A 12,312-nucleotide genomic window follows, 5' to 3' on the forward strand; every position below is an offset into this window, starting at 1 on the left:
TATCATTGGAGGAGGAGAATACTTCTATTCTTATGTCCTGCAAAAATCTTATTTCATGTCTTGTATCAATCTTAATCAGGTCGAGGATTCCTGAAAAAATTCAATCCTTACGTTGTTATGATCATGTTTCATAGAACTCAAGCCTAAGATAATGTCTATGTCAAGCCTCGTTATCTCATGATTCGTGCTTACATGATTTACTTGATGATGCTATGAAGGTTTTTTCTTTTGATGCCTATTTATGTTTTGTTGAAGGAGAACTCCTAATGTGAAGTTACATCCTGTATTTCGAACTTCTAAAGTTTCAATAAGTTCCTATCCATTATTCGAGGATGAATGATTCCAAGGGGGAGATAATGTAACACCTTGCATTTTTGGGTAGAATTCAAATTATCATTCTTATGTGTGTAAACCCGAACCTAATATTTTCTATGTAAGTATAAGTGTCATGATCATTTACCTAGTGTGTGAAGTGCGTTTGAGGTGAAGAACGTTCATAGAAAACACTTAGAGCAAAGTTGAATTGAGAACTTTGTCAATTGAATTTTGGTATTCGATCCTACAATAATCAACTTTGAACGTGTATAAATTTTGGAATATATTGAGTTTTGGAGCTCAAGACCTACCAAATGAAGGATAATTGAGTCCTCTTTCAACACCATCAATTTTACCATAATCCGATACCCGGGCAAAAATTTATGAATATTTTTGCGGGCGAACCAGTGAGGGTCCATGATTAAGGTGTGGCATGCCCTCTGTGCTCTGCGGTAAGAGCATGGCATGCCATGTATGCTCTGCATTAAGGGCGTGGCATGCCCATGTTCCCAGAGTTACTAAAACACGCGTTTACCTTTAGTTTTTCGAGGGCAAACTAGTCATTTACGTCCAAAATCATCCTATAACTAATACTAACGTGTTTTTCTTCACCCCAAAACCTAAACACACGATTTCTCTCCTCCCAAATCCTCAAGAACACCAAATAAGGGTTCTTCTCTAAAATTTAATCTTTCGAGGATTCAAATTCAAGTTCTTCTCAAATTTCTTCCATCAAAAATGCATGTTGGACACTCCCTATTCTAATCATTGTATTATTTCGTTAACTTACTTGATATTTAAGTGTTTATGAATGTTTGATTAAACTAAGTTTGAGGATTTTTTGTTCTTGAACACTTGCATTGTTTTCCCTTATTCTTAATGGTTTGTTCATGGTTTAAATGGTGGATTGTGATTTGAAATTGTGTCTTATGGTAATGGTGGAATTGAAAATTTAGTTTCTCACAATGTTTATGAATATTGTATGATGTTATTGACATGAGCCTAAACCCACATTGTTAATTTTGCTTTAAACAAGGATTCAACATAGTTTAACTTATCTTTTGAAATATTGAATTGCATTAAATGGTATAAATATAAAGAGGTTTTGGAATGCCCTTGGAGGCTATGATCTTGGATTTTTAAATCGAAATTTGAAGTCTATTGGTTAAATGGTTATGATTTGGCATAATTAAAATAGCTTACAAGTCTATTGACATGACGATACCAGTTCGAAAATGTCTTAATGAAAAACTCCATGGTTATTAGTAAATGGTGTGAAAAATGTTTTAATTTATGCTTAAATAAAATTGTATAGTTTATCAAAAAAGTGTAGTATCAGGGGGACCAACACTGGAAACCACATTTGCTGATGTTGGGGAGTCTATATGACCACTATGTCTGGTCTATATAGTATATTTTTGGACGGCTATCATCTTGGTGTCTTTAGCCAATCTCTTGTGCATGCGGCTAACATGGACTGTGGCTCTTCCGATAGGGGGAGCCGAACCCATATAGCCTGTGAATGCCTTTAGGTCGGAACGAACTACAAGTTCAGGATTAAGTTTTTAAACTATCATGTTTCATGCCTCTTACCCCTATCCCGATATTTTATATATGTGTATAACTGTGGTGCATGTGATTGATGACTGATTTTTGATAAATATATATTTCACCCATGTGTTTTATTACTAGTTTTTGTACATATATACTTTTACACCTATCCTTAGTTGCATGCCAGTACTCGCCATACTGACCATTCCCGAACGCTACATTGTTTCATGATGTAGGTTCGGAGATCTTTTTCTTATGATCCTGTGCAACGTTAGGTGGACCGTTATCTTATTGGATAACTGATAAGAAGTAGTGAGCCCTCCATCATCTGGAAGGCATTTTTGCTTTTCAGTGATCCTCTCTAGTTCAGGCTTTAGTTCTATTTTTTGGCATAGTCGGGGTCATATCTCGACTTGATAGATGTTTTTGTTATTTTGTATGTATTTGGGTACAAGAATCTGTATATAAGCAATAGAAACTTCAAATAAAGTTCAAGTTTAAGACAAGAACTTATGAAGTTTCTTAACACCTTCAACACTAGATTATGAATAATGTATCTTAGAAGTGTGTTAATATTCAGAAAAAGATGAAACGGAAATTTAGACCAAGTCCCCCGACTTCACGGAGTGTCCTTAAGGAATAATTCGTGTCACTGTACCCAAGGTTACGGAATCTTCATCCCAGGATAAAATGGCCTTCAATCCGAACAATAGCGGTACCTCAAATTGACGGATTCTACGAACTCACTCAACAGTTTGATTGATCACACAGAATATTTGAAGACAAAAAGAGTTTGTGTTTCAAAACATTTTTTTCATGTCTAAACCTATGGATTAAAGCAGGTTTATATAGCCATAACATGCCTCTTCTGAAAAGTGGCAATGGTTCACTTAAAAAGGTGTAACCTTTCCTGAAAAATCATGTCTATTCATCCAAACAGTGTGTCTTTTCTGAACAAGCATGTCTTTCTATGAATCAGTGTGTTATTTTACTGCTGAAGCATCAGTTCACAACGTTGCATCAGTTCAATTCGAAACAGTGCATCAGTTCACTGTATACATGCATATAAATAGAGGATAAAACACAGAAAAATTTTCTGCATTTCTATCATTTTTTCTTTGGTATATTCGGATCAGATTTTGATCAAATAAATTTTGTCCAAAAAGATAGATCTCATCGATCGATCATTTGACAAATCCAAATTCGAAGCCGAGCCGAGCGAGCGACGACGACGGTGCGAGGCACCACCTTGTTCTTGACTCACTATCCATGTGGAGTAAGTATTCTTTATTAAAAACACTCCAAAGTTCTCTTCTCCCACCAATGTAGGAGATTTAATAAACTTTCCAATTTGGGAGTATACTTTCTAAATTAGTGCTCCACCATTTTTCTCTCCATTTTCTATTCACACTTCTTCCATACATATTGAACCCAACAATCCCCCACATGAATGAGGAATTATTATTTTTCCTAAAATTTTTATGGATAAGTATGTGATCATCAAGCAGAGACTGATTGCATCCGGATAAGTGGGTTTCCTTTTGAACTTTCTGTAGTGAACATCCATCGAATGCACTCGGTCAATCGGTAGATTTGATATCTCTGAACCGTTGAGCTTTAATGTACACCTAGATAACACATGTCACATAACCAGCCTTTTACCGTTTATGGTTCTCACGGTTTTGTTCTTTTCAGCCATGAACACATCCCAGTTTCATGAGAGCTTAGAGAATAAGCCTTTAATAACATTCTCTTTGAAGTGGCTTCCACTTCGCCCTCACTTAGGTGATTTCTAAACATTCAATCCTATAGATTAAACTATTTGGTCAAATCTGCCAAATTTAGATAATCATTAAAAGACTTTTAACCTTAAGTCTTATCCTTATTTACTAAATATTGTCTACATCATGAGAATGGGTTGGGTAATTGACAATGTTGAACCTGTCAGACACAACTTTGTTTGATCTCCTTGAACGTAGCTCTTGGGATCTCCAGTTTACTACGTAGAGTTACCGTCATATTGACTTGTCCTAGGCCTTAAACCCATTCCCTTGGATGTTCTTTCCACTCCTTCTCTAGATAGGCTTTTCGTAAGTGGATCCGACACATTATTCTTAACTTTACGTAGGCAACAGTGATAATTCCACTAGAGAGAAGTTCTATAACGGTATTATGTCTCCGTTGTATGTGACGAGATTTACCGTTATACATTGTGCTCCCTGCCCTACCTATGCCGCTTGATTATCACAGTGTATACATACTGGTGCCACTAGTTTATGCCAATACGGAATGTCTTCTAAGAAATTCCGTAGCCATTCTGCTTCTTCACCAGCTTTATCCAATGCAATAAATTCAGATTCCCTTGTAGAGCAAGCAATATAAGTCTGTTTGGATGATTTCCAAAAGACTGCTCCTCCACCGATAGTAAATACATATCCACTTGTGGATTTTACTTTATTCGATTCGGTGATCCAATTTGCATCACTATATCTTTCAAGTACCGCAGGATATTTATTATAATGCAAGGCATAATCTTGAGTGTATTTAAGATATCCCGACACTCTTTTCATTGCCATCCAATGTGTTTTTCTGATTACTCGTGTACCGACTCAATTTATTAATAATGCATGCTATGTCTGGTCGTGTACAGTTCATTATACACATTAAACATCCCAATACTCTTGCGTACTCCAAGTGTGAGTCACTTTCAGCTTCATTCTTTTGAAGTACAAAGTTCACATCCAATGGAATCTTGGCAATACCGAACTCCATATACTTGAACTTGTCAAATACATTTTCAATATAATGAGACTGTGACAATGCCAACCCTTATGGAGTTCGATGGATTCTTATACCTAAGATCACATCTGCAACTCCAAGGTCTTTCATATCAAACTTGCTCTCAAGCATTTTTTTTTGTGGCATTTATGTCAGAAATGTCTCTGCCGATAATCAACATATCATTCACATATAAACATACAATGACTTGGTGATTTGGAGTGTATTTAATATAAACACAGTTATCACATTCATTTATTTTGAATCCGTTTGCCAACATAGTTTGGTCAAACTTTGCATGCCATTATTTTGATGCTTGCTTTAGTCCATACAATGACTTAATAAGTTTACACACCTTGTTTTCCTTTCCTGGAACCACAAAATCTTCAGGCTATTCCATGTAAATTTCTTCCTCCAATTCTCCATTTAAAAAAGAGATTTTCACATCCATTTGATGAATTTTAAGACCATATACCGCAGCCAAGGCAATTAACATTCGAATCAATGTTATCCTTGTTACTGTGGAGTATGTATAAAAGTAATCAAGGCCGTCTTTTTGTTTGAAGCCTTTTACTACAAGTCTTGCCTTGTATTTTTCAATAGTACCATCCGTTTTCATCTTCCTTTTGAAGATCCATTTAAAACCTAAAGGTTTATTTTCGAGAGGAAGATCAACCAATTCCCACGTATGGTTGCTTAAGATTGAATCAATCTCACTATTGACTGCCTCTTTCCAAAAGGATGATTCTGACGACGACATTGCTTCTTTAAATGTTTGAGTCTCATTTTCTAAGAGAAAAGTTACAAAATCTGATCCAAACATATTAGAAGTTCTTTGACGTATACTACGTCTTGGATTCTCTTCATTATGTACATTCTTACTTGGTTTATCTCGAGGTCGTTTAGACCCTCCACTAGACTGTTCATGTCTAGTTTTATACGGGTAAATGTTTTCGAAGAATTCAGCATTATCTGATTTAATTACCATATTTTCATTTATATCCGGATGTTTGGATTTATGAATCAAAAATCGACATGCTTTACTGCTTTTATCATATCCTATGAACACGCAATCTATAGTCTTAGGTCCTAGCTTAACCCTCTTAGGCATAAGAACTTGGACCTTTGCTAGACAACCCCACACTTTGAAATATTTCAAGTTGGGTTTCCTTTCTTTCCATTTTTCATAAGGAATTGATTGTGTCTTACTATGGGAAACTCTACTAAGTGTATGATTGGCTGTAAGGATAGTCTCCCCCACAAGTTTTACGATAAATCGGAACTTATAAGCAATACATTCATCATTTTCTTCAAAGTTTGATTTTTTCTTTCCGCAATTCTATTAGATTGAGGTGAATACGAGGCCGGAGTTTGATGGACAATTCCATTCTCTACACATATTTCGGCGAAAGGAGATTCATATTCTCCGCCCCTATCACTTCTTATCATTTTTATCTTTTTATCTAACTGATTTTCAACTTCAGTTTTATATTGCCTAAACGCATCTATTGCTTCATCCTTACTATTTAGAAAATAGACATAACAATAACTAGTGCAATCGTCAATAAAAGTTATGAAATACTTTTTTCCACCACGTGATGGTGTTGACTTCATATCGCAAATGTCAGTGTGTACTAAGTCTAAGGGATTGGAATTCTTTTCAACAGACTTATAAGGATGTTTTGCATACTTTGATTCCACACATGTTTGACACTTTGATTTATTGCACTCAAAGTTCGACAAAACTTCTAAGTTAATCAGTTTTCGTAATGTTTTGTAATTAACATGGCCTAAACGTTCATGCCATAAATCATAAGACTCAAGCAAATAAGAATAATTTGAACTTTTATTTATTTCAACATTCATTACATTCATCTTATAAAGGCCCTCGGTGAGATAGCCTTTTCCTACATACATTTCTCCTTTGCTAATTACAATTTTTCCAGAAACGGTTACACATCTTAATCCGTTCTTGTCTAGAAGTAAAACAGAAATTAAATTCCTACGTAACTCCGGAACATACAAGACATTGTTAAGTGTCAAAACCTTTCCTGAAGTCATTATTTTTCCTGTTCCTTCTACCTTAGCAGTAGCGAAGTTAGCCATGTAGATTATTTCTTCTACTTGAGTCGGAGGAAATGACGAAAACAACTCTTTGTTGGCACATACATGGCGGGTGGCACCAGAATTCATCCACCATTCACAAGGATTTCCCACCAAGTTGCATTCTGAGAACATAGCACACAAATCATCGCATTCTTTGTTGGAAATCATATTTTCTTGATCTTTTTTCTTGCCTTTCTTCAGGGCTCGACAATTTGTGGACTTGTGGCCAATCTTGCCACAATTAAAGCATTTTCCCTTGAATTTCTTCTTGGGTTGATTGCTTTCTTATTCAACTTTCCTCCTTTTCTTAGAATTGTTTTGGTCATCTTCCACAATATGTGCTCCATTAACTGCAGAATTTTCTTTTGATCTTCTCTCGACAGCTTTATTATCCTCTTCAATACGCAATCGAACAATAAGATCTTCGACAATCATCTCCTTGCGTTTATGCTTCAAGTAGTTTTTGAAGTCTTTCCACACCGGTGGTAGCTTCTCAATTATCGCTGCTACTTGGAAAGCACCATTCACAATCAAACCTTCTACTAGAAGATCATGGATGATTACTTGCAATTTCTACACTTGAGAGACAACCGATTTGCTATCTATCATTTTAAAGTCCAGGAACCTTGCAACAAAGAATTTCTTAATTCCCGCATCCACTGTCTTATATTTTCATTCTAGTGCCCCCCACAATTCCTTCGATGTCTTAGTTCCACTATAAACGTTATAGAGATCGTCTTGGAGGCCACTCAATATATAATTCCTGCAAAGGAAGTCTGAATGTTTGCAAGCCTCTACAATTATGAAGCGTTCTTTGTCTGAGGTTCCCTCGGGTACCTCAAGAGCATCCTCACTAGTGAACTTTTGGAGACATAAAGTGGTGAGGTAAAAGAACATCTTTTGCTGCCATCTCTTAAAGTCGATGCCCGCAAACTTTTTGGGCTTCTCCGCAGGTGCCATATGTTGCAAAGTATTTGCGCGGCCTGTCGTAGCAATGCTAGTCGCCGCCACAGTCGTAGCATCATCATGCATTTGACTTTCAGTTGTCATTTTTCTGTCACTACAAGACAGTAAATTTAATATATATATATAAATAATTATTAAAAAATTACAGCAACTTTAAAGACTTCTTGTTTCTAGTTAACAATGAAGTTTTTATTACTTCCAATTGTCAACCGAGTGATCTTTAACTTGTGATGAAGATTTTATGTCTTCAAATCACTAGTTAAGTTCAAACGGAGTAGAAAGCTTACAGTTTTAATCTCCAAAAACAAGTAATACAGATTCTAGATTATTCCTTAAGATTGTTATTTTGTATGTATTCGGGTACAATAATCTGTATATAAGCAACAGAAACTTCAAAGAAAGTTCAAGTTCAAGACAAGAACTTATGAAGTTTCTTAACACCTTCAATACTAGATTATGAATAATCTATCTTAGAAGTGTGTTAATATTCAGAAAAAAGATGAAACAGAAATTTAGACCAAGTCCCCCGACTTCACGGAGTGTCCTTAAGGAATAATTCCCCTCACTGTACCCGAAGTTATGGAATCTTCCTCCCAGGATAAAATGGCCTTCAATTCGAACAATAGCGGTACCTCAAATTGATGGATTCTACGAACTTACTCAACGGTTTGATTGATCACACAGAATATTTGAAGACAAGAAGAGTTTGTGTTTCAGAATTTTTTGTTCCAGAATTTTTTTTTCATGTCTAAACTTGTGGATGAAAGCAGGTTTATATAGCCATAACATGCTTCTTCTGAAAATTGGCAGTGGTTCACTTAAAAAGGTGTAACATTTCCTGAAAAATCATGTCTATTCGTCCAAACAGTGTGTCTTTTTCGAACAAGCATGCCTTTCCATGAATCAGTGTGTCATTTTACTGAATGGTTGCATCTTTCTGAAGCATCAGTTCACAACATTGCCTCAGTTCAGTTTGAAACAGTGCATCAGTTCACTGTATACATGTATATAAATAGAGGATAAAACATAGAAAATTTTTTTGCGTTTCTGTCATTTTTCCTTTGGTATATTCGGATCAGATTTTGATCAAAAAAATTTTGTCTAAAAAGATAGATCTCATCAATCCAAATCCGAAGTCGGGCCGAGCGAGCGACGACGGCGTGAGGTGCACCTTGTTCTTGCTTCACTATCCATTTGGAGTAAGTATTCTTTATTAAAAACACTCCAAAGTTCTCTTCTCCCATCAATGTGGGAGATTTAGTGAACTTTCCAATTTGAGAATACACTTTCTATATTAGTGTCTCCTTCCCTCCACCATTTTTCTCTCCATTTTTCATTCACACTTCTTCCATACATATTGAACCCAATAGTTTTATGGATAGAGGCTTAAAGACAATGTTGGGTGTGATTTTCTGGATTTAAATTTAACTTTCAAATTTCATTGAGTACTTATCAAACTCTTTCATTTTATTGGCCGGCTTCCGCAATTCCTCTATATTATTACGCTCTTGAGTTAAAGCTGGGGGGTATCTCAGGCCTTCGTTGGCTTGGGATGCCTGTCATGGTCAAGCCCCGATTTGGATCGTGACAACGTCAAGTAACTTTTTGACCTTTTTCCGTATCTAAAGTTCCCCGAAAATGTAAATGTTACAATAAACTTGTATGTCTTCCTGACTCGTTCCAACTAGTCAACCCCAACTAATGAACAAATATATATTTAACTCAGTGTTAGATGGTAAGTTTGTTGGCCATGTACAAAAAGTTAAACCAATTACACTGCAAAAAGGATATGATGCATCTTTGTAACCTCACAAAAAATAGCAGAAGAGTTAAATATTCCTGCTAGTAACCGCAAAAGGCTTCTTCACAAACTAATTATACACTAATATTAATCAGGAGCACTTAATCCTTACCATGGAGCAGCTGCCAATGCCTTGAACTTGAGCTCAAATTTTGCATCTTTCTTTCTTAAAGCCTCAATATCAGAATCAAGATTCTGTATCACTTGTTTCACTTTCAAAACCTTACCTTCGAGATTCCTCAATTCCTCTTCTGCTTCAGCTAGTTCAACTTTCTTTGAGACAAGATTGTTCTCCGATTCACATGACAAACTAACAAGTTTATTTAGCCTTGCGCGTAAAAATCCAACTTCCATGCCTAAACACTCGAACCCTTTCAACGTATTGTCCCAAGTCTCAAGATAATCAGCAGAAGTGGAAATCTTACAAGCTCTAATGGCATCAGCAATATTCACAGTTTCAGTAATTATTCCAGCAGCTAGCTTGACATTTAGGCCATTAAGTAAATGGTCATGGAGAAATGAACTTTGGGTGAGGCAAAGATCATAGTATTTGGTCCGAATGTGTGCAGGAACTTTTGAGTCGATGATCAGTCCATCGACAAGAATGGTGAAACCAGAATAGTCCTTCACATCCTTGAATTTAACTCTCAATTCTGAAAACCTAATGCCTTCTAAAACTTCAGAGCCACTGTCACTAACATTTCCACGTTGATATACTACAGGGCCATGGTCCAAGTTTGTTAACAACACGGCTTCCTCTTTTTTGTCATCTGGATGAATATTTATGACAGGAGTCTCCAAGTGTTTCTCCTGTTTTGCTTCACAAATTTTCATCACTTCATTGTGATCTATTGAGATGATATAAGCAAAGAGAAAGTTAGGTTGTACGTCATGATTGTGATAGAAATTAAACATACTGCGTGTAACCGTACCAGATTTGATTGGTCTAGCATGAAAATCCAGATTTAGAAGACTAATGGCACCATCAAGTTCTGTCAAGCTATTTTCTCTTATTATGTATACCTAAAAAAAAGGGGAAACAACAATTAGGCCATTGCTTTACTGTCCCCTTTGGGACATTATAAAACTGCAACATTCAAAGAATATTAGCGTTGTTACTTTAGGAGAACAAGGCAGTCCAATGCACCGATTCCTGCCAAACATAGGGTCTGGAAAAGATCGAACTGCATTGTGTCTATTGTACGCGATAACATGTTCATTTTAGGATGACACCAACAAATCAAAAAATGATTCTTGCTTTATCTAGAACAAAATTGACAACAAATTTAAGCACTTTAAAGGTGTTACCTTAAATTTGCAGGTTTGGATCAATTGGAAGACTAAGACATCTCCTTCAAGAAGACTGTGAGCAATGGAGAAACCCCTCCAACCCCCACTCAATCCAGTTTTATCAACAAGGTACTTAGTAGCAGATTCTTCGTCATTTTCATCCACTAAAACAACAGTGTCATCATGTTTTGGCAAATGGTAATCACAAAATTTCTTTGGGAAACCCTGTCGAATTCACAAAATAAGACCATAGCACTAACCGAAAAATCTAATTTTGTCACAAAAATTTCGACTTACCAACCAAAATCCCCCGCTGACATGTGAAGGGAGCATAAACTTGACAAAACTAGGAAATTGACGAGGCAAATTTGCCTGGACTTCTGCAGCTCGCAGCATCGCTGATGAGTTTGCATCAACAGTATGTTTCTGTGCCTTCTTTTCAAGGCTAGTAAAATCAAGAATCCAAAGCATTATCAGAAAGATAACAAATTCATGAAATCAATTAACAGCAAGTCTTTTGCATTTTTATACTGACCATATTTGAACCTTCTTTTTCTCTCCATTCTCCACCTGACAAGTATTTATCAGGTACATTTATTAGTTTTTAAGTGATTAATCAAGTTAAAAAGAATATCAAAGATTGCAGGAGTAGTTTGCTAACTGAAAAAACAAGAGCATGACCAGAAATCCAATATCTACAGTACACATTCAAGAAATTACACCTAATGGTCTTAAAAATGAGTCGTCTCGAACTTTTAACCCTGTTATCAAGGTCAAAAGTCAAAACTTAATAAACTTGAAATTCTGTCAACAGGACAAGGAGGTCAAGAGTTCAAAACCACTCGCCTCGAAGACTATTTCCGTAAAGCATTTACACACATTATGAGTGCATTTGAAGCAAACATTACCATAAAGACTAAAGAGGTGCTTATTTATCAGCATTCAACACAAGGAGTACAAAAATGGTTCTCACCTTGATGGTTTTACTAGGAGGCAAAGCCCTTTTCTTGAGCAGCTTTTTCTTGATTTCCAGTGCTTTTTTCTGGTTAAGCCATCAAATGGGAGAACAAACAAACAATCATTATAATTAAAAAGAAATACTATAAGTTGAAATGTTGAATCTTGAAATGAGAAGAACTATAGAAGGAGATGGAGTACGTTGGAGGAAGAAAGAGCAGGGCTTTTCTTGCGAGAATATAGAGATGAGATCGCCATTTCAAAAACGCTGAAAGAAGTAATTGTTACTTTAAAATTTATATTCTTCATTTTATTACTTTTTGTTAACGTAAGAAAAAAGTCTTATTTTGTAGAGTGATTAATTGAGTTTGATTATTTTTCTTATTTTATTTTTATTTGTTATTTAATAATTATATTTTATTTTTTGTAATAGTTCTAACTCATATTCTACTTTTTATGTAAATTTATTTTTAAATTAATAATATGTAACAATGATGGAAAGACTAAAAATAATACTCTCCTTGTTTCAAAATAATTGATTCTTTTAT

General features: G+C 35.6%; 1 protein-coding gene across 1 annotated transcript; it reads right to left on the reverse strand.

The window, feature by feature from the left end:
- Nucleotides 1–9,415: 9,415 nt before the first annotated feature.
- LOC107875047 (B3 domain-containing protein Os01g0234100) lies at nt 9,416–12,053 on the reverse strand. The gene is made up of 7 exons (XM_016721696.2): nt 11,966–12,053; nt 11,781–11,849; nt 11,343–11,377; nt 11,105–11,252; nt 10,826–11,032; nt 10,450–10,540; nt 9,416–10,365 (listed from the first exon to the last, which is right to left on the reverse strand). Exons 1-7 carry the CDS (start codon nt 12,020–12,022, stop codon nt 9,626–9,628), a joined length of 1,347 nt encoding a protein of 448 aa, XP_016577182.1. The 5' UTR covers nt 12,023–12,053; the 3' UTR covers nt 9,416–9,625.
- Between the last annotated feature and the right edge of the window lie 259 nt (nt 12,054–12,312).

Source organism: Capsicum annuum, chromosome 6 (assembly GCF_002878395.1).
Source record: "Capsicum annuum cultivar UCD-10X-F1 chromosome 6, UCD10Xv1.1, whole genome shotgun sequence".
NCBI lineage: Eukaryota > Viridiplantae > Streptophyta > Magnoliopsida > Solanales > Solanaceae > Capsicum > Capsicum annuum.

Excerpts from the sequence above, each read along its gene's own strand:
- LOC107875047 (XM_016721696.2), bottom strand. The coding sequence starts at position 12,022 with ATGGCGATCTCATCTCTATATTCTCGCAAGAAAAGCCCTGCTCTTTCT. Across the intron at positions 11,850-11,965 it reads CTGCTCTTTCTTCCTCCAAC|AAAAAAGCACTGGAAATCAA; the intron begins GTACTCCATCTC and ends TGGCTTAACCAG. Across the intron at positions 11,378-11,780 it reads CTCCTAGTAAAACCATCAAG|GTGGAGAATGGAGAGAAAAA; the intron begins GTGAGAACCATT and ends AATACTTGTCAG.